General features: G+C 40.6%; 1 protein-coding gene across 2 annotated transcripts in view; it reads right to left on the reverse strand.

Annotated features, from left to right (window-relative positions):
• The window catches only part of BCLAF3 (BCLAF1 and THRAP3 family member 3), a 38,720-nt gene extending 17,380 nt beyond the window's left edge, over window positions 1-21,340 (reverse strand). Inside the window, exons 1-8 of one of the 2 annotated variants that reach the window (XM_089511717.1) lie at window positions 21,196-21,340; window positions 8,168-8,241; window positions 6,806-7,381; window positions 5,786-6,454; window positions 4,995-5,173; window positions 3,849-3,957; window positions 1,910-1,973; window positions 1,290-1,408 (exon numbers count right to left, since the gene is read on the reverse strand). In XM_089511717.1, coding sequence (XP_089367843.1) covers window positions 1,290-1,408; window positions 1,910-1,973; window positions 3,849-3,957; window positions 4,995-5,173; window positions 5,786-6,454; window positions 6,806-7,381; window positions 8,168-8,208 — 1,757 coding nt within the window. In that variant the 5' untranslated portion in view covers window positions 8,209-8,241; window positions 21,196-21,340. Of the gene's footprint in view, window positions 1-1,289; window positions 1,409-1,909; window positions 1,974-3,848; window positions 3,958-4,994; window positions 5,174-5,785; window positions 6,455-6,805; window positions 7,382-8,167; window positions 8,327-21,195 lie in introns of those variants that run through there. The other variant, XM_089511716.1, reaches the window with a different exon arrangement.
• Between the last annotated feature and the right edge of the window lie 1,546 nt (window positions 21,341-22,886).

Here is a 22,886-nt window from a genome sequence, read left to right on the forward strand (position 1 = left end):
AGCGCCATAGTGAAAGTCAAAAGCTAAGGACTGGGTTTTTTGTTTTTTTAAATTACTATATTCAAGGAAATAGCAACAGATCAATTACAGGCCCCATACAGACAGGCCAAAATAAAGCTGCTTCGGGTCACTTTGGAGGTGTGCTTTTTAAATTATGCATGAATCCTAAGAGGCTGAAAGCTGTGCCAAAGCCACACTCCAGTCTTAAGGACTGGAGCGCAGCTTTGACACAGCTTCTGACCTCTTAGGATGCATGCATCATTTAAACAGCATACTTCCAAAGTGACCCGAAGCAGCTTTATTTTGGCCTGTCTGTATGGGCCCATAGTTAAACAGACCCAGATACTGTCAGAAATTAGAAGATCATTTTGTAAAATCAATCAGCTGATTTCTCTCTTTGGTAGAGTCACTGTTGTGGGAAATTAATGAAGAAGGTATTGAGGCAGACAATGAGAGCAAGTCTCACACTCCTGTTACAACATAACATGCAAATCATCCTTCTTCTTCAAACTTTCATATGGTAGAGATGACCAATAATAATTAAAAAAAAATCCAGATGTTCTCTATAAGAGGGGTGGGTGGGAAATCATGGGTAAATGGAAAGGTTACTAGTTCTGAAAAGAAGGGGTCCAGAAAACACTTCTTGGCAAAGTGAATATGGAATTAGAGATGGAGAAGGCAGTTTTGTAGCTCTGACAGATAGCCAAGTCTTAGCAAACATGGTGGGGGCTACCCCCTCTGGCTCTAGCTTTACCATACCAACAGAAGGCAAAAGACATTTCTAATGAGCTATACATCTGGAAAGCAAGTCAGTTGTATACTCCTACTCCTACGACTACAGCTGAAAGAATGGAATGAGCCAACACACATTTTCCTGACCCATTAGTCTGGGTGGGTCATTACTCACACGCCACACCATAGCACAGCTGGGTGTTTAGGATCCAGACTAGTTTAATTTAGCATTTGCTGCTACTAGTAACTGAGAAGGGGGAAGGGTATGAATATAGTCCATTGAGGCAATGAATGGAGATGATTGCAAAAACAAAAACAAAAAAAGTATATTTTAGAAACATCCTAGAAAAGAAAAAAAAATACTGTGACACATCAGAGAAAACAAAGACACATTGAAGCATTTTGGAGGCACTTCTATAAAAACTATGAAGATAGCAAGACATGTTACTTTAAAATGAAATCCATTTTGAAGGTGTATATATTGTAAAAGAAAGATAAGGACTACGAGTTTAAAAATATTGTCATCAACTTTGAAATCAACTCCTGTTGACACCTACTGTAGTGACACACCATCAGCATAAAAGGAATTCTCATCTGTGTTCTTCAACCTTTCTTTTCTTCTTCTCTCTATGTCATGTCTTAAGTCATTTGGATCTTCTAGAACTCTCACAACACTCTAAAAGTTAACAAATAATAACAACAGGATTATTGAATAGTAGTTTCCACCTCTTTTTTCTTCATATATTTACTTTATTAGTAGGAGCAATATGAGAATAATCAAACAAGCCAAAGAGCTTTAAGTTTTAGAGAAATCAGGTAATATCATGAGTTATAACATGAAAGTAAGTACCATGTATTGGTTAAATGCTGGATTTTGGACAGAAGAGACCCAGGTCCAAATCCCCACACATTCATTAAGTCCACTTGGTGACCTTGGGCCTGTCACTCTCAATCTCACCTACATTACAGGGTTGTTGTGAGGATAAAGGCATATATGTGAAATGTACGTTGCTTTGAGCTCTTTGGAAGAATATAAATGTCCCGGTGTAAATATAAAAAAAATGATACCTTAAAATAAATCAAATGGTTTCTACGGAGTAGGGTAAGCAAATGAAAGCATAAATAAGACACTTCATTACGTTACTAAAAAAATCCATTAAGAAATATACACACATACCTGTCCAGACTCACATGAAATAGCTCGTTTATTCTGAAGTTCTGCCAAAGACATATCGATCCTCCTGACATAACGAGTATGTGATGCAGCATCAATAAAGGCCAAATGGAAATAAGAATCAACTTGAATAGACACTAAATTATACAAAAGATATTTGCATATTATATCTTTAAAGTCATAGACATCTCTTAGGAGTTTTTGGGTTTGTTCTTTAAAATTCCATATCTTTTTACTTGTTGTCTAAGAATACACCCAGATAATTTCAAACACAAATAAAAAAACAACATAGATTTAAAGAGAAATTAGAGAGTATTAAAATAAAAGTTGCGAACGTTGGTGGCATAGATAGATATTCTTAGGCCTGTTACAGACCGCCCAAGAGGGGCGGTCTTGGGCCACTGCCAGTTGAAGCGCGGAGGAGTCGCAGCAGCCAAACTGTGCGACTCCTCCGTGCTGCAAAAAAGGAGCACAAAAATCCCGGAAGAGACGTCGCAAGTGCCAACGCGCGCAGTCACGGCGTCTCTTCTGGGGCGCGACGTCTAGATGCTGTATGTCTGTGACGTCAAAATGGCGGCGCCCATCTGTATAGGGCGCCGCCATTTTGACGCACTCATTCCGCGCGAGGGGCAAGGCGTGTCAGGAAGCGCCGTCCCCACGCGTAATCACGGCGCAGCGACAACGCCTCTTGGGCCCATCTGTAATGCGCCTTGGTCATACTTAAAAAGTTTAACTCTTTCGTTATGCTTCTGTTAACTCCAACTATGTCTTTCAGGGTCCAGTACCAGTGGCCCAAATTGAGCAGCTGTTAATCAACAAAACAATCCAGAACCAGATACGTGTTAGTACTAGAAAACTGAATGTAAATGTTATGTCCAAACAATGGACTATGGAGAGAGAAGGGAGCCATGCCAGGCAGGCAGGCAAATCATGTTCCTCCACCATGCATGGAAGCCTCATCTTGGTTTGTTCCCTTTCATTTCCATTTACTGTATTTTCTGGCGTATAAGACTACTTTTTAACCCAGGAAAATTTTCTCAAAAGTCGGGGGTCGTCTTATACGCCGGGTGTTGTCTTATAGGGCTGAAACCTCCGAGCCAGAATGGAGAATCTGCGGTCACCGCATATGGTGGGGGGAGCTCAAAAACGGCCGCGGCTGCATACTCTCCTTATGTAGTGACCATATGAAAGCAGGAAGGGAAGCGCTGTACAAGTACGGTAGAAGAAAATCTTGGAGACAGAGAGGGATGGGCAGGCAGGGAGAGCTGACCAATCCAAGCAGGCTTTGTATACAACAAGTTTTCTTGCTAAGTACCTGCATGTCATAAGCATTTGAATTAAAATTACCATATTGAAATCAAATCTGATGTTTTTTAAATTTTTATTTGGTGTGTGTTGGAAGAGGGGTAGTCTTATACAGTGAGTATATACCAAACTCTATATTTTAAATGGAAAAGTTGGGGGTTGTCTTATACGCCCAGTCGTCTTATACGCCGGAAAATACGGTAGTTGAATAAACCCCAATGTGGTTAGGTTAAAATTTTCTAGGAAATTCAAAAAGATCAGCCAGGCAACATATGTAAGTGGGACAAAACAGTAAATATAAATACTTCCCAGTGAGAAAGGCATAAGAAAAGAGTTCCCATTCTTTCTCTCAAGGCTGGTTCTGTACATTCTCATTTAGGCTGTAGCACTGTAGGTTTAACTTCAGAATATGTTCCATTGAACACAGTGGGACTTAATTATGAGTAAGTAATTATTCAACAATGGTGTATATTTAACATTCAGATAACCTTTCTGTACCCATGTGCCAATGGAATAACGTGGACATTAAAACTAAAATTACTAAAAATGAAAAATGTATCATGATTGCTTACTCATTAGATCTTTAATCAACTTCAAAATATTGTCATGGGTGTTATATACTGTATATTTATTTTACCTGTGAATTTCTGGATCTGAATGTCTTTTAACTTCATTTTCCATAGGCTTATCTTGTATTTTTGAAAAGCGTTCATGTAAAGTTACATCAGAAGATTTGAAATAATTTGCTGTAAAGATGATAAATGGGAAAAATTAGCTAATCCTTCTTACTGTAATTTCAGTTAGAAGTCTGAGAAAAAACAGTGAAGAATATTTTTGAAGTTATTTATGTTTGGCTTCTTAATCTGCACAGTCAAGACTCTCACTAAAACTCGATTAACAACACATATAGTAGTCTGCACTTGTTCACAGGATATACATTCCAAAACCACCAGTGGATTCCTGAAACCATGGATAGTACTGAATTCAATACACATAATGTTTTTGGACCATGATTGGCCAGGGTAACTGAAACCATGGAGAGTGAAACCATGGCTATGGGGAGACCACGTAATATTTTTTGACCATATGTGACTTCAGGTAACTAAAATTACAGAAAATGAAGAGGTGGATAAGAGTATACTACTGTACTACTGTCTTTTCTAAGGCTAAAGAGTCAGCTTTCTCTACCCTCTGGCGACTTCCTGTGGTGAAGAAGACACCTCTCTAACAATATAGGCTATCTTATTTAGGCATCACAGTCCAAAAAGAATTTTTAAAAACTACTTTTTAAAAAGGCGTTTGAAGTTCAAAGTGGGCAATGAGGTTGAATGTGTAAAACAGATGTGTACAACTAAGCTTTTTCTGAAGGAAATATCATGCAGCCTCAAGTCTATGAAGAGGAGCTAATTAAAATATAACTTCACTTGTGTTCAGTCTTCTTTTAGTCATAAACTGATCTTAGATATGAGACATGACTCAGCAAAGAGATTGTCTCCATCACTGTTTTGCCTTCTAACTTCACATTCTGAAATATCATGCCCTGCCTCCACCTCAAAAAGACTGCCAGAGTTCAGATATCCAATTACTACCCTTCCTGGATGCCTGGTTGCAAAATACAAGACTTCCCTCTCTGGTATCTGTAAAGTAACCCAAATTATTCTCAAACAATTCTTCAGTCTACCTAATGATTCACACTTGCTGGACTACCTGGAGTAATAACATTCAGAGACAAAGACAGAGACTACACCACATATTATCTATATGTCCAACACACTGTAGCCACCTTTAACTTGGTGAATAATTGTGATGATTTCCTGAGCAAATTCTTTTGATGGGTTTTGTTCTACCTTCTGTGTCACAGATTTTAAATGTTCAAATACTGGATGGAAATTTCCAGTTTTTCTACCCACAGCTACTAGGTCACGTGATGTTTGCCTTTCCACGACATGGCTAGAAGAACCCCTGGAATAAATTTGGACAAGTTTAGAAAATATGCCCCTTTTACATCAAAAAAATAAAATCCATCTTATGGAAAGAGTATTATAATATCTTAAAAAGATTAAGTCAAAGAAAAGTGAAACTAAGCAATTCATTAATTATGAAAGTAATTTTATAATTTTAAATGTTTAAATCTTAATTAACAATGTCAATTCCTTCACTTAGACCATATTCCTTACTATTTTCACATTGAATTGACATACATACACAATAAGTAATTAAACTGAACCCAATAAAAGGCAAAGCAAACTCAAACCACATCTATACATATTACTTCTGCCATTTCCTGGGAGATAATTATGATGTATTGCTTTCAAGTGACTTTTCACCATCAGGCAACATGCACATTAACATGCCCAAGGTTTTAGCTGGTCCTCCTTGCACTGCAGCTGTTCTAAAGGATTGTTATGACAATCAAAGGGGTGAAGAGGGAAATGAAAAGCCCTAAGTGTAGGTGGGCCACTGTATACAATCTTGGTCAGTCAACTCCATACCACTATTCTGTAATCATCAAAGTGATAGTGACACCTTCAATTAATTCATAAATGAAGATAGTTAAAGCTAAAGAGAAAATACCTGTATTTATTCATTATTTTCTTTGTATCCACTTTGACTGTAAGTTTTTCTTTCCTAGTATGGACATCTGAAACTTTCACATCTGTACTTTGATGATGGGTATCATGCTGGTGACTATTGAAAAAATTTACTTGTTCCCTAAAATCCACATCTTTCTTTACTTTTTCCTTCTCTTTTTGCTCAAAGGGCAATAGATCAGCATCATTTTTGTAAGATTTAGTACATGAACTGCAGCCTTTCCCCGAAGTATATTTCAATGACACTTCAGTATGAGGTTCTTCTGACTGGCCCGCTTTCTCAATGATATAGCGATCTGAATATCTCCTATTCCAAGCTTCTTTGGGATGATTATGTTTCTTGTCTTCCAACTTCATATACTTCTCTGCTCTTTCATCAGAAATGTACTTTCCTCCATCTGGATTTCTGTGACGTTTATGATTATAGTCATAGGCTATCTTGGTTTGAAAATTGCCACTGTATTCCTTTTCAACAGGGCGATGGGCTTGTAGACCAAGATTTCTTTGTTCTCCCTTTTCATGGCTAGATGTCGAAGCATAATCTTGTGTCCACTTGGAATATCTTGGCATTTCTCTATCATCATACCTCTCCATTTCTTCAGCTCTTTTATACGTATGCCAATATTCTCTGTACTCACGATCTTCAGGATACCTGTGTTGATATAAAGTAGTTTATACTTGCAGTAAGGAAGAAAATGGGAACTTACGTATGCAGAATGCAGGTAAACACAGGCTTTAGGTAGAATGTGTCACCCTACGATCCCTCAAGCCACAAAAGGGAGAGGGAAATTATGACTCTTGTATATGCTAGCCACCAACAGGTTTAATATAACAGATACAATATTCCTCTACCACCAGCAGCCCATAATTAAACTATCTTTTATTCTGTTAAGAAAAAAAAAATGCTTTTCAGGGTAGAAATCTTCCAACCATAAGGGCATTCACCTTCCACTTGAGGCTTTATATCATTTAAAAAATCATTAGAATTTGGCAATTTCTCTACCTCTTCTGGAAAGAGCTCCTTGGCATAAATTCATTCACTCTTCGAGGTGACTGAGTGTACTTGTCTTCTGGTGACTGGTGGTGCCTCAAGTCATTGTCATTCCACTTCCTCTCAATTTTACACGAAGTCTCCAATGGCCTATGAAAAGTTTTCATTCCTTTTGTGTTTCCAGTAGCTCTGGTGTTTTCATGCATCTCTCTAACACGAATTTTGGATGGATTAAAAGAATGATTATATTCTTTATGGGACATTTCTGAGTATCTGGATGGAAGCTGGCATCTTCTGCTAATTTCATCTCTTTCAGGTGAATGTGTTCTACAAGGTTTATGACTATATACATCTTGTGAAGGAATTCTCTTCAGTGATGGTGAATATGACCTACGTTCATAAAGTCGGTGGTGGTTAGTTTCATATGGTACGTATCTAGAATTAGCTTGTCCATGTCTTCCATCTTCTGTTCTCCAAGACATAGACTTTTTGGGGTCTTTCCAGGAAATCTTGTATTCAGAGTTATAATTAATATGATTGTGCCTCTGTCTGCTGTGATCCAAATTCCTGAAGGCAGGCGATGAAGATCTGCATATAAACACACATACATTGAATTCTAACTAGTACAGAACAATTTCTGTTGGGAAGTTTGAGCCAATGTAACAAAATGTGACAAAATAGTCTTTTGAAATTATGTTTTAAAGATCTTTCAGATGCAACATGAAGTTTCCTTGGGTTACTTAGAAGACATGCCCTGCTACAGCATGAGGATGTCACATCTAGAGAGAGTTCCTATACATAAATCTTCCCCATTCTATAGATCAGTGATGGCGAACCTATGGCACACGTGCCAGAGGTGGCACTCAGAGCCCTCTCTGTGGGCACACATGCTGTCGCCCTAGCACAGAGTTTGCCAGAGTTTCTTAGTAGAAAGCCAGAGGGACATGGCACTTTGCAATAAATAAGTGGTGTCTGGGTTGCAGTTTGGGCACTCGATCTGTAAAAGGTTCACCATCACTGCTATAGATAGTTCAAACAAAACTCATTCCAATCCATCACATCACAAATGTAGTAAGCACTGCGTTGTGAGTACTACACTCACCCTCCCTTTCCTAACATTCAGTGCTCTCAACTCCATCCCAGCAGATCATTATCACCATTTAAATTAATACCTTCTCAGTGGAGAAATGCAACAACTCTACACTAATCTCACTGTGGTTCAATGGATATTTCATATTTACATCCAATTGTGATTAAGATTGTAGGACTCACTCAAAAACTTTAAAAAAATCTCTTCTCACAGCATCATTTAATGTTTCCTTTTAGCAAGTTAAGGGTAACCTATAAGATCAACAGAAAAATGTGGGCGATTACCTTTGCTTCCATCTTGGTGATCTTGATCGTGACCTAACCATCTTCTCATATAGTTATAAACTAACTTCTTCAAGCTGTAAATGAAACACAAAAGTGGGTATTTAGTACAGTACTAAACTGGATCTAATAGCAACTGCAAACTGATGGAATATTTTCAAAATAGCTGTTTAATGTTCAAACAATCAAAGTATGGCTCAGGACAGACAGTCCCAAAGCGCCATGCCACCGCCGATTCTAGAGTTAGGGACCATGCACCAACCGCACGGTCCCTAATCCTAGCATGGAGCGGCGGCGGACTAATGGTGGTGTCCCGTGTATATGAGCACCACCATTTTGATGTAAGCGACGCACAGCATATACACATAGCTGCATGACACTTACATCATGAGTGTGCCATTGGTGCACTCGTGACGTTTGCCCAGCGGCGCAAAAAGAACCCGTTTTTCCCGGGTTCTTTTTATTCTGGAGGGATGCTGCGGTGACCCTCCAGAGGAAAATAGGCCACTGGCAGGCTGCCCTTTTGGGGTGGTCTGTCCCGGGGAGAAGTTTTATTTTCAGATAAACCTCTTTGGAGTTTAAATGATTAATCAGTCTTTATTTTATTATTTATTTATATTATTGTTAATGGAACATGTCTAAAATATATAACTTTACCTAAAAATGAAATATTGGCCATTTGCTGATTCAACAGGGCAAGGCTAACATTTTAGTTCATATATTATTTGCTAAACAGTCAAACACACACAACAATGGGAAGGTAAACATACGTCTAGTTGGGAAAACTGGCTCCGGCTGATATAGGACAGGGGTAGACAGAAGAAATGTTGCAATACATAAATGTAGCTTCCTAGGCAACAGCAGGCAAATCACCTTGCACCTGATGGTCTCTGATGGCTGCTTAAATTATCTTAAAGGATAATAAAAAAATAAGGACTGCTATTGTTTTTAGTTGGCATTATGTAAAGTGGCACCACTCACACGTACTTCTCTGCTCTTTCATCAGAAATGTACTTACATGAGCAAAAATGGGGTGCTATGTTTGATAAAGTCCCCTTTAAAAGTTCCTCTGCTTCAAAAAAAGTAGTAGTAGTGGTGGTGGTGGTGGTGGTGTGTTAACTCTACATGAATGGCACTTGACCTGTACAATTATCATACAAAGACCCTGCTATTTTCCCTCTCTGTTGGCAAGGTTGCAAAGTTAAAGGTTTTCCCCCCCAACATCTACTGAGTCCCGATTATTGATTCTGTAGTAAGATATCTAAATTCTGGGATACAGTATTTTCTGAAATAAATAATATCACTGCCTAACACCACACAAAAACTCCAGAACCAGCTCTCTTTGCTTTCTTTCAGGAAAATAATACAATGATGTCTTATAAACCTTTAACTGGTTTAAAGGTTGGCCACTGATCACTTTTGGAAGGATTTAAAAAGGATATCTTGGTAGCCTGTTATAAAAAGATATGGGAATTAGCTTTTACTGAAAAATTAAATGAATTCCATATGACTAAAAGGAAGAAAGAAAAATGCACATTTTGTAATTATTTAGAACCTTTTTATTGACTATATGGGGTGGGGAGAGATATTGTTGGATTTCCATTCAAGTCCCTGTGGATGATGGAGTGAAGAAAGACCTCTGACATTCATACTCTATATATTATGATTGCGTACTATGAAATTGTAACACCTCTGTAAATCATTTATACATTGTGAGGGTACACCTTGCACATGGTTCCTTTCATTGGCACCACAGCTAAAATGTATATCCTTGTTTACTCTGCTCTCTAAGCACTAATAAAATGTATTATCTTCTTTTATCATCCATTATTTTTTCAAAGCAGTATCCACCTTATGTAAGAACCAATCTGCTGTAGTGGTTTGAGGACCCATTCACATTACAATATTATAGTGCTAGGTTTCCACTTTAATAGTCATTGTAACATCCTCTGGAATCTTTGATTTTCAGTTTAAGGAACAGCCCTTAGATTTCTCAGACAGAGAGCTCTACCGCCTCAACAAACTACATGCCCCACTATTCCACAGGATGCAATCATGGCAATTAAAGTGGAATCACAGTTGGGAGTGTGAATGGACCCTATGACTCTGGGAAACCCGAGTTCAAATCTCCGTCAACCATGGAATTCCACTGGGTGACCTTGGACAATTCACGCTCTCTCAGCCTTAGAGAAAGACAGTGGTACACCTCCTCTGAATAAATCTTGCCAAGAAAAAACATATGATAGGGTCACCATAAGTCACAGTTGACTTGAAGACACATACAGTAGCAGCATATTCACCTAACGTTTTACACATTGTAGATTTCAGTTTTTTCTTTAAAAAAGCAACAGCAAATGATGCAAATATGTTCTAATACTGGAGAAGTGTCTTAACAGTCCTATCTGTGTCCCAAATGACTAGAATGAGCCAAGAAAATCATCATAAAAATCACAGCTCTACCAAACTAAAAGCTGGTTATGTGTAGCTGAAGTTGCAGCCAAGAAAAAATCCTTCTCATCCAAATGCAACACAGTCACACTGGTAGCGTGGGAAAGACTGACATCACGCATATGATCTTGCTTTGGGATAAATAGAACTAGAATAATACCCAGTGTAGACACTCCTTTCACTTGATGGAAAGAAACTAAGTTTAAACACAGGGTCTTTAACCTTCATCCCAAAGTCAAATCATTTAACATCTTGACAAGGATGTTTAGGAGTGGGGGGGGGGGGGAGAGAAGAGACCTCACTAAGGGAATTGCTCAATTTGTTTGCAACTCTAAAAACATACAAACAACAGTTGAAACATCTGCCACAAATCCCTATATATATTTTATTAAAGACAATCTAGGTAGTCTTATTCTTGTTTCTACTAATAAAATTACAGTTCAGGAAGCAAGGACATTGCTCTACAATTTATACTTCATTAAATGAAGACAGATAATTAAAAGTTATTCCAAAGGATTACTCTCATTCACTGTGATTGCAACATTTGTGGGTGGAAGCTGACTGCCAAGTCTAGGATATGACTGCTTTAGGCAAGTGGGTGGAAAATGTGGCATGTCTTCCATTTTTAAAGATGTTCTGTAAAGTTGATGCAAGTGAATAAAACCCATTGTTGGTAACTCAGGTGGGATACAGATCAGCAACGCCATTTGGATTAGGAGCAAGATGTGGTTCCTTTCAGGGATTAATATTGCTGCTCTGCATAATACATGGAGATGCCTCTGAATACAAACGTTGCTTCATATTATGTTCACCCTTAGGCTGATGGAGGCCAGAAAATATATACACGGAACACCACATATACTCCAAATACACTTGTACTATTGCTTATATGATAAATACAAAATGCTGGCACAAAACTTTACGGCTCTACATGGTTTAGACTGAGTTGCATTAAGGGTCACCTGTATCCACAGAATTTTGCCCATAAGCTAAGATATAAATCCCAAGTACTGCTTGTGGGCCTGCTAATGAACATCTGTAAAACTGGAAACAAGGCCTTTTTGATGGTGGCTTCACAGCTGTGGAATCTTCTTCCAGTTATATTTGTTGGCGCACTTAAATACTGGTCTTCAAGAAACCATTTAACAATTTGTATTTTTATTGCTGCATTCCCTTCTGTGAAGTATGTAGTTTGAATCAGGGGTTTTTATATCTATAGCAGAGGCATTTTTTTTATTTTCAAAGTCTGCCTAAAGTTCCACTTGTTTTATTTTGCTAGTTAGTTTCTGAAAAGCAGCTACGAATGGGTGCTGAAAAGTTCTAGGCCTGACCAAGGAGGAAATGACCTAGAGCCATGAAACTTACATGCTATTCCACATCAGTGGCGTTACTAGGCTTGGTGTCACCACCACCACCCCACTGACCAATACCACACCATTTGTTGCTGTTGTGTGCCTTCAAGTCGTTTGCAACCTATGTGAACCCACTATCATGGGGTTTTCCTGGCAAGTTCCTTCAAATAAGTTTTACCATTATCATCCTCTGAGACTGAGAAAGTGTGTATGAAGACACACCCAACTAAAGGTGGTGGCAGGTTTGGGTGTGCAACGCCGGTACCCTGGTGAGATCAAACTCTTCTACCCAAAAAAGGCTCTGAAGCTGAATGTAAAGTTCAAAAGGGGGAAATTTAATTTAAAAAACAAAATAAAGAGTTTTCTCCTCCCCAGCTCTAAGCAAAAGGTACTTTACAGTTGCAGCAATCTTCAGGTTGTCATCTTTCTGGGTCTGATGGTTTGCTCTCCTCACTCAATGGAGCTGGTGCAGGGTCTTTCAGCTCCTGAACTCCTTTATTTTCTTGCTGATGGTAACTAATTCGGCTGAGTTGGTAACTGATTTGGCTGAGTTGGTAACTAAATTGGCTAAATTGGTAACTAATTTGGCTGAGGTGTAAGAAATGCCCTTTCTGGCTGCCTGGGCCTGCTTGCCACCAAAGACATCTCTCTGCTTGCTCTCAGCAAAAGACTGCTCCCCAACTAAAACCTCTAGCTACAGCAGAGCATGCTGGGAAAGGGCAAACCAAACCTGGAAATAATGCAGGGGAAACCTACAGCTCCTCCCACAAACTAATACAATGACTTTTCTACACTAAAATAATCTATGGCCTGAACCAACACGAAAGAAAATGCAGGGGGAAGTCAATCAGTCCTGGCAGGACATCACAGTGTGACTTGCCCAATCTGATCCAGTGGGTTTACATGCCCATGCCACAATCTGAACCCTGGACTGCAGAATACACTCCTAACTTCCAGGCAGGCTGGGGGTGATGAGACCTCTCTACTCTGTCAGGGAGGCAGGAGGGTGTCCCTCCACTTCCCTCAGCCTCATACGCGCGCGCGCGCGCACACACACACACACACACTGCCCAGCCTTCTAAACAGGCTGGGGGGGGGGGAGACCTCCTTACTCCCGGCCCTGACTGGGAGGGAGAAGGGTCTCTCTCCATCCTCCTCTGCCATGCACACATACACAAACACATCCCTAACTAAGCTCAGGGGTTGGAGAGAGCCTTCTTTGCACTCCGCCCTGCCCTGGGGGGGGTGTTTCTCCGCCTTCAGAACTGCATCCACACACACGCACATCTACCTTCCAGCCAGGCTCAGGGGACAGCTTGCTGCTGGTGGATGAAAGGGAGGAGGATTTCTCCACCCCCTAAGCCACATCCCATGCACACACACCCCATGCCATCCACCCAGATTCAGCAAGCAGAGAGGCTTTCCTTGCTAGCAATAACTAGCAGCAACAGGGAAAGCTATTGTCCCTCTGCTCAGCACTTTTGGGGAGCAGTGGTGTCACCCCCACTTAGGGTGTCACCTGGTGCAGTCCACATACTCCATGATGCCACTGTTCCACATACGTAGACATCCCGATTTTGGACACACTTGGTATATCACTTAAACTCTTTTAACCTTTCCAAAGGAATTCTCTGTTGTCTTGTCACTGAACTACTGCTCTGCTGCTGCTATCGCCTCTGCATCATTCTAAAACGTCCTTCCTTTTAAACTCTTGATTTGGAAACAAGAAACAGTGAGATGGAGCAAGATGTGGTGAGGAATGTGGATGATCTATCTATGTGCTTCTGCCCCAAATTTTTCAAAACATCCATCATCTTGCCAGCTGTGTGAGCAAGAGCAAGAAGAGAGCACTTTTCCACAGTTCACCATGTTTCCTTCAATACCTCCTTTAATTGGCAGAACAAGTTACAGTCGTATTCTGCATTAACTGGTCCTTCTGAAGATAGTCATCAAAATAACTTTCTTATCCCACAAAATTGTAGCCATGACCTTTCCTGCTAACTGCTGAACCTTGAATTTCTTCAGTCATGGAGAACCCAAGTGCCGCTACTGCAAGGACTGTGGTTTGGTCTCCAGATCATAATGATATAACCATGTTTTATCAAGAGTGACAAGTTGTTCCAAATATATATATATATATATATATCACTAGATTGTTCAAAATGATTCAAAATCAACTTGGAGGGATCTTGTCTGTATTCAAACATTTTGGTACCCATTTGGTCGACAGCTTCTGCACAGCCAACTGCTCACAAATTATAAACCCAATGTGCTCCTGGGACATTTCTAGCATCTCAGCAATCGATTTAGCTGAGATTCACCGACCTGCTAAAATCAGAGTTGACAGTGTTGAAGCTTCCCCCAGACCTTGCTGCATCTTGCCTCTCAAAATCTCCATACTGAAAGTTGGCACAGAACTTCTTCACAGTAGAGTATGACGGGCACTTGTCACTCAGTGTTTGCATCATACACTCATGTATTTCTTTTCGAGTTTTCTTCTGCAAGAACAGGAATTTCATGATAGCCTGGAGCTCAGCATTTGAAAATTCCACACTTTTCACTGATGTGGTTCTATCAATTATCTGAAAAAATTCGGAAATTAGAAGTACAATCTTGCAAACTGGCAATTTACAATACAAAGGAACTTTATTTCAAGCTACAGTGACAGAAGGATGCTCAGATTTTGAGAAGTTGGTTGGACCAAGAACTTTTCAGTAGCCCTTGTATAGAACTGGAATAAACACACAGAGCTGCAACCCTATGGATATGTGCATGGAAGTAATCTTCACTGGAAATATCAAGGATTTAATACCAAGCAAATATAAATAAGCTTACACTGTAAGACTTAATGAACAAACAGAATGAGAAAATATCATGAAGCCAAGAACATTTATCAAGCCTAGAGCCATAATTCAACAATTTGTTCACCTACCATTACAATAAGATCACACTTAGTACAGCTAAACCTCAAGTCAATCATGTGTTACTACATGAACATTGTTGTACTTTAGTCGTGTATTTTTCTTTTGAAAAAATGCCTCTTCAGATAAACAATGCTACCTTTTTTGCTTTGCCTTCAAGGTCACTAGCTTTGGTCCATTTTCAGCAAAGAATACATTCTGAAATACAATCACTTTCCTGTATTATGTGTCTCTGGAACATCTTATGTAACTAAAAGCCTGAATGCTAGAAAAAATAAAATATGTAGAAATCCTCTGTACAAATAGCTGCTCTCCAAAGTAAGGAAGGCTATAGGAATGGACTTTGTCTACACATACGTAGTTACATCATCTTGTATTAGCACTTATTTTAAGGTCTACTTAGCAAAAAAATAAAAAAATAAAGTAAAAATAAAAACAGAGCTCCTATGCCTAACTTTAGAAAGATTCATCATTGCGATGGGCAATCTGGGGTAATTCCCTAACACTGCTAAATTTGACGCTACACTGGTAACAAAATGTGTGCTTTCCTTTGAAACAAAGAAAACAACCCACCCACCCCACTACCAATATTTTGTTAACAAAGAGAATTGTGCTTCTGGGATATTTCAATAAGTGTGATTCTACCTGCAAACAAAAAGCACAGGAAACACACAGTCTATTTGAAAGAATCAGCCTCTTTCTTTTGGTACTGCCATGACTACTACTGCAAAAAATAAATAAAATTAAATTTAAAAAATCAGTGGAAACAGGGGTCTGAGCAGTGGTTAAGGGTCTGCATCTGCCCTATTAGTAGCCTACTGTTGTTTTAAGGGATCAGTTAGAGTTGCATGAATTCTTCCTTATACTGCAGTTCCTAAGAAGCAGCAAAGAGTCGTGTTGACATGTTCCACCAAAAAAACCACCCGCAAACAAATCACCCAACACCTAAGATTCTCTCAGAGATTTTTTGAATGAGGTTATGATGCTGGCAGCGACAGGTATTCTCATGCCTCTCTGCATGTCCTAACTGCATCTAACTACATAATTGTGTGTGTATGTGCCTTCAAGTCGTCTGACGACTTATGGCAACCTCATGAATTTCATAATTATCATAATACATAAGTCACACTGAATAAACCAGCACAGCACACCCCTCTCCTGTATATAAATCTAGGAATGGTAATCCCCCCCCCCCACCAACAATGGCTTTAACTTCCTGCCAAAGGACTACACAAGGCATGGTATAATCAGAAAACCTAGCAGTTGCAATTTTCTTTAAGCATTTGGATGGACATAAAGCTTCCATAATAAAAGTTTCAATCAAAGAAAAGCCCTAGAGATACATGTTCAAGCTGCAAGACACCTAGTACTTTTGGCATTATGATAGCCATTTATGAGCTGGTGAATGGAACGCAGAGTGGACTGGCTAAGTGGTAAGCACTCAGTAGAAAGACGTGGAAAAGCAAAGCAAAATCTGAATGCTGCAAAGGTAGCTACCATGTTGATGTTGTGTACCCCCAAGTCATGTTTGACTTATGGCGATCCTAAGGTGAACCTATCACAGGTTTTCTTAGCAACTTTCTTCAGAGGGGGTTTGCCACTGCCTTCTGAGGCTGAGAGTGTGTGACTTGACCAAGGTCACCCAGTGGGTTTTTATGCTCAAGTGAGGAACCCTAATCTCCAGAGTTATAATACAACACTCTAACCACTATACCACGCTGGCTAGCATGATGTCTCATACTAGCAGATTTGACAGAATTTACTGGTGAGTAGTACCAAGATTTCTTAATAGCATGGATACTCTGCCCAAGTTAGTTAGTGTCTTCCCGCAATGCCAGAATAATCAGAACACTATCTCACAAAAGTTGCCAGGGCAACCAACACACAACTACAGCTCAGAAGGGTATCAACTACAGTGGTCTCTGTACATTCGCTGGGGTTAGGGTGAAGGGCCTCTGTGAATGTGGAAAAACTACCAATTAAAAAAATTATTATTTTACCTTAAGAGAGCAGCTGATCACAGAATCATGCTGGAGGACCTACAAATGCCTGGGCAAGTTTTTTCTCTAAGATCTTCTAGTTTATTCAGCACTACTCTACTTCCAGAAGAATTACGCTAGAGGACTTAGCGATTCCTACAAAGATCATATTAATAAAAACCACAAATAATCAAATCCGCAAAAGTTAAAGCCGCAACTGTGGAGGGACAACTGTACTTCTAAGCGATCCCTGAGTTAGTGTGGAAGTTAGTGTGGAAGTTAGTGCCATAAGTCAGCTTACAATTTGTAAACTGCTTAGGGAGTGCTTAAGTGCACTGATAAGCGGTATAGAAATGTACTTGCTATTGCTATTGCTGTTCTCATCTGGCTATTACAAAAGACAAAATGGGATCTGCAGTTACACACAGTACATGGAACATCCGGATTATTATGTACATTCTGCATTTTCTTCTGTTACACTGAGCTCATTTCTTTTCTAATCTTTACTGACGCGTGCAAAAATACTGACACTTGTTTCACAATGATTTTGCACTGAGATGACTAAAATATTAATAAGTAGAATGTAAAGCCAATTTATTGCAATGACTGAAAAAAACAGCGCTCTTCAAGGTGCTGTACAGCTTCACTGTGTTGTGTTATACTTCTCTGTTCATGTATTAGCCCTGCACAATTCTAAAATTTACTAGCCATCCTATCAACAAAATTTTACGTTTAGTTCCTTGAAGCACATCATGATTTTAAAGAATGAAAAGGGCGAGGGAATCAACTCCTCCACTTTCAGAAACCTCACTGGTTAGTGCCAAATGATGAGTCTCGCTATTAACATTCATGCAAAACATTACATATTCAAAACAAATTTGTCCAGATCCTTAAGAAATGCTAACTTTGCTTATTTTCCCTTTCTAGTTTTACAACAAGATCAGTGACTTCCTGAAACAAATTATTTGTCTAATAATTTATTTAGTCAGCTCAAGCTGCTCCTTACGAAACCTGCCCTAAAAACAAGCAGTGTACAATTTTACCACAAGATTACTAAAATCTGTTTTAGATGGTTTTAAATTATTTTTTTTCCACAGCCCTGCCCTAAGGCAATGGAAATGAGGATGTCAGTCTAAACAGACTACTACATCTGGGGAACATATTTAAGTTTTATTTGGCAATTATGGTCCTGAACAGACAGTCCAAAATAAAGCTGCTTCGAGTCACTTTGGAGGTATGCTGTTTAAATGATGCACGAGTCCTAAGATGCTGGAAGCCGCACCAAAGCCATGCTCCAATCCTAAGGATTAGAGCGCAGGTTTGGAGCAGCTTCTGGCCTCTTAAGATGTGTGTGTCATTTAAACAGCATACATCCAAAGTGACCCGAAGCAGCTTTATTTTGGCCTGTTTGTTCAGGCCCTATATGCCTGCATTTAACTTCTCAGAAAGATACAAAATATTGATAAAAGCACACAGCGAACTGTATGTTTACTATACATTTGTCCAATCAACTACTGACACTATTTTAGGGGTTGCAAAAATGAACAACTAAGGTCCAGAACACACTGCAGAAATAATCCAGTTTGAGACCACTTTAACTGCCCTGGCTCAATGCTATGGGATTCTGGGAACTGTGGTTTTGTGAGACATTTAGCCTTCTCTATCAGAGCGTTCTGGTGCCACAATAAACTACAATTCCCAGGATTCACCAGCACTGAACCAGGACAGTTAAAGTGTTCTCAAACTGGATTAGTTCTGAATCCATATGGTTGAATTACATCTTTCCCCATTTGAAGGACTGATCTGGCAAGTACACATGTCTTCATGTTATATATCAATTTATGACAACATTAATTTCATAAGCAAGAAACACTCAGAGGTGGTTTGTTATTGTATTCCTCTATAGCCTACACACCATTTGGCATTCCTTGGTGGTTTCCCATTCAAGTACTAACCAAGCCTGGCCCTACTTAGTTCCACTGAATCAATTGGATTTTCACATATTTTGATTTACTATTCACCAACTGATTCAGTGGGTTTTTGTTCTGTAGAACTGGCAGTTGGATTTAGGGTACAGCCATTCAAAAAAGACCCCAATTCTTTCCTATGTTTTAGTCTGTGTTTGTTTCTTTATGTACAGCCCACCTGTACGAAATGCTGAGCCCCAAGGCCTTTTGCACTTTCCCCCAAATGATACATACATTTAGATTTATGATGTCTCTGTGTAACTGGAATAGCACCCCATCAAAATAAATATCTTTAACAGGACTACAGGCACCTAGAGTAGGGTATTTTAAAACTTTCAAGGCAGATCAAGCATAAAACCAAACGTTCATCTACTTTAGTATTCTGCCACATTAGTCAGCCAGATACTTCTAGGTAGCCCTCAAATCAGGCAATAACCCAATCTCATTGTTGCCTCCTAGCAACTGGTAAAAGCAACCCTGAGTACCAGTTACTAAGGAGCCACAATGGAAATGGCTGTTACTTTTATGGTTGCTTGCAAGCTTCCCAGAGGAATTTGGTTAGCCACCGTTCTTAGTTTGCTGCTTTAGCCTTCCAGGGCCATGTCCACAGGGGTCTGCTGTCCCATGGAAAAACCACTGGGCTCCACAGTCAAACTGCTACAGTGTTATGAGGAGCAGGTGCACAGGCTTGAAAGTCTGCAGTCAACAGTGCTAAAAAGCAGGCGGACACCAATTTCCACTTCCCTGGACATTCCAGAACACTGAATAAAAAGGCTTATTTCTTACCCAGATATGGAAATGGTTCAAATTTCCAAGTTGCTGGGATGAATTTTTAAGAAAACATTGTGATCAGCTGTGATTTTAGAGCACTTACCGTAGCAGATTTAAACCCCTCTTTAACGCTCAAAACCATGATAAAGAGCAACCATCTTTATATTACATTCAAAATAAGGATTCTTGTGATTATTAATTTGATGCAATTGGGGGGGGCAATATTTATTCAGGAATTCCTGTGGGATTAATTTGATAAATATCGCTTTAATTGCATTTTGGAACACTTTAACTATTCCCCTAATTTGGGCACCTAAATGACTTTCCCAGTTCACACCTTCCTCCAAACCTCTATACAATTTAAGGGCTGACTTTAACATTACAGAATGAGGCAGCAAAATCTGGTTGTTAAAATAAAGGACAGTGAATTATTAGTTAATCTGTTATTTCATATATATTTGTTATTATTACTATTAGCAGCAGAGAAGGAGCTTTTGTGCCTCAGATGGGATTTTGTGCCTCAGGTGAAAAATCAACATGGCTGGGTTCAAACGGGTTCTTATTTGCTGGGAAGAAGAGCAACATTTTTTGGGGGGAGGGCCTATTCTAGGCTACCCAAACCATTCAGGTCCCTTTCTTCATGTAAGCATAAAGCAAAATAGCCATGAGGGAGAAGGATCCACCCAGAAGGCAATCCCACCCCACCACACTTTCTCCTGAATTGTGTTGTTTTGCCTTACAACTTTTGCTTGAGTGTCCTACATTGTATGGTGCCTTATCCTCCTCTGTGGTTAATACATCTGGTCACCCCAAGTCAGGGTGACCACAGGTCCTCCTTTTCCAGGCCCTGTCCTCCATTTCAACTGTCTGTCCTGGTGGAATCCCAAAAGGTCCTCCATTTTGAGCATGACTAAGCAGCATGGATTTACATTTCTAAGAACGTCTGTAGTTTTTATTTGGTCAGGTCAAGCTGAGGCAGGGCGACCAAAGGTCCTCCTTTTCCAGGACACACCCTCCATTTCAGCCCAAATTCCCCAAAGGTCCTCCATTTGGAGCATTCCCTAAGAAGCATGGATTTACATATCTGGGAATGTCTGCAGCTTGTATTTAGGAATGTCCTCCACTTTTTCCCCTTGGAGGCCCTCCATTTTGAACAACTCTAAGAAACATGCATTGATGGAGTGGGGTTTTAAAGCTTTGACTGGTCCATGTCCTCCCAGAACACCCTCCATTTTGAGCAGTCCTAAGCAGCATTCAAAGGAGTGGGAGTTTTTCAGCTTTTCCCTGGGTCTTGTCCTCCATCCTTTCCCTGGAAGGCCCTCCATTTTGAGCATCCCTAAGAAGCATGAATTTACACTGGAGTGGGGTGGGGGGGGGTTGAGCTTTCCCTGGGTCTTGTCCTCCATTTCCCCCTTGAACGTCCTCCATTTTGCCCAATGATATGAATGGGGGCGTGGGGGGTTTTCTTTTTAGCTTTCCCTGGGAGGTCTTCTTTTGGGGAGAGGAGGAGGAGGACGCCTGGTCCCCTGACTGAGGGAGCCCCTGCCCCCTTCCTTCCTTCCTTCCTTCCTTCCTTCTTCCCCTGGAGCCTACCTGGCCCTCCTCCTCCTCCTCCTCCTCTCCCTCCAAGGCCTGCACTCCTGAAAGGCCCGAGGGAGACAGCAGCGAGGACAACCACGACGACCAGGAGGAGGCCTTCTCCCTGGGCCCTGAGTCCGAGGAAGGAGCCTGGGCAGGGAGGGAGGGAGGGAGGGAGGCCGGCCAGCCCTTCGCCGCCACCTTCGGCCTGGCCTGCCTGGTCCTCCGCCCCAGTCTCCAGCAGCAGCAGCAGCAGCAGCAGGAGGAGGAGGAGGAGGAGGAGGGCCGGGCTAAGCGCCGCTGCTTCTGCTGCTGCTCCGGAAGTCGAGGGGCGGGAGGGAGGACGAGGAGGATGATAATAATCATGGCGACGCCATTACGACGCCCCCTTCCCTCCTTCCTTCCTTCCTTCCTTCCTTCCTTCCGTGAGGCTGCAATGCTGCTGCATCCACACTGGAGAAATGGCCAATGTTAACCCGTTTTGGCACCGCTTTTAAGCATCCTGGCTCAAGGCTGTGGAATTCTGGGCTTAGGAGGAGGCTAAAGACCTTGCAAAACTATACATCCCATTATTATTAGTGGTGTCAAACTGCGTTATTTCTGCAGTGTAGATGCAGCCGGGGTTTGCAGTTTGGTGAGGCACCAGCACCCTTTGGCAGAGAAGGATAAAGGCCTTGTAAAACTATAAATCCCATTATTAGTGGTGTCAGACTGCGTTATTTTTACAGTGTAGACGCAGCCAGGCTTTGCAGTTTGGTGAAGCACCAGCTTTGGTGAGGCGGAGTTGGCTAAAGACCTTGTAAAACTACAGATCCCATTATATCATAAAATGGAGGAGCAGCGTTTAAAAGCGGCGTGAAACAGTGTTATTTCTACAGCGTAGACGCAGCTGGCGTTTGCAGTTTGGTGAAGCACCTGCACTTTTTGGCAGAGAAGGCTAAAGACCTTGTAAAGCTACAGATCCCATAAGTCCATACAACGGAGGTGCATCACTTAAAAGCAGTGTCAGGCTGCGTTATTTATACATCTTTGTTTTTTCTGCCCTGCAGGAAGACATTTTCCTACAGCACCAGGGTGCCTCTGGAAATAATACAGTTTGACACCACTTTGACTGCCTACATAATCCTGGGATTTGTAGTGTTTTGTGAGGCACCAACCCTCCTTAGGGGAGGAAGAGGAGAACGAGGATCCTGTAAAACTACAGGTCTCAGGATTCCATAGTGTGAAGTCAAACTGCATATTTACACAGTGTAGATGTACCTTTGTTTTTTCTTCTTCCCTGTAGGAAAACTGTTTTATTGCTCTAGAGTGCCTCTGCACTGCAGAAGTAATGCAGTTTGACACCACCTACAGAATCTTGGGAGTTGTAGTTTTTTGTGAGGCACTGTCCCTCTTTGGGAGAGAATGAGGATCCTGTAAAACTATAGATCCCAGAATTCTATGCACCTCTACATTTTCTCCCCTGCAGGAAGACGTTGCCTTACTGCCTTAGGGTGCATCAACACTAGAACTAATGCTGTCTGACACCACTTTAAGTGCTGTAAGTACAGCCTCTGGCATCCTGGGATTTGTCATTTTACAAGGTCTTCAACCTTTCCTGCCAAAGAATGCTGGTGCATCACAAGATTACGAATCCCAGGATTCTGTAGGCTGGAGCCATGACAGTTAAAGCTGTGTCAAACTGTATTATTTCTACAGTGCAGATG

The sequence above is a fragment of the Sceloporus occidentalis genome, unplaced genomic scaffold, assembly GCF_023333645.1.
Source record: "Sceloporus occidentalis isolate IW3139 unplaced genomic scaffold, rSceOcc1.0.p SCAF_2, whole genome shotgun sequence".
NCBI lineage: Eukaryota > Metazoa > Chordata > Lepidosauria > Squamata > Phrynosomatidae > Sceloporus > Sceloporus occidentalis.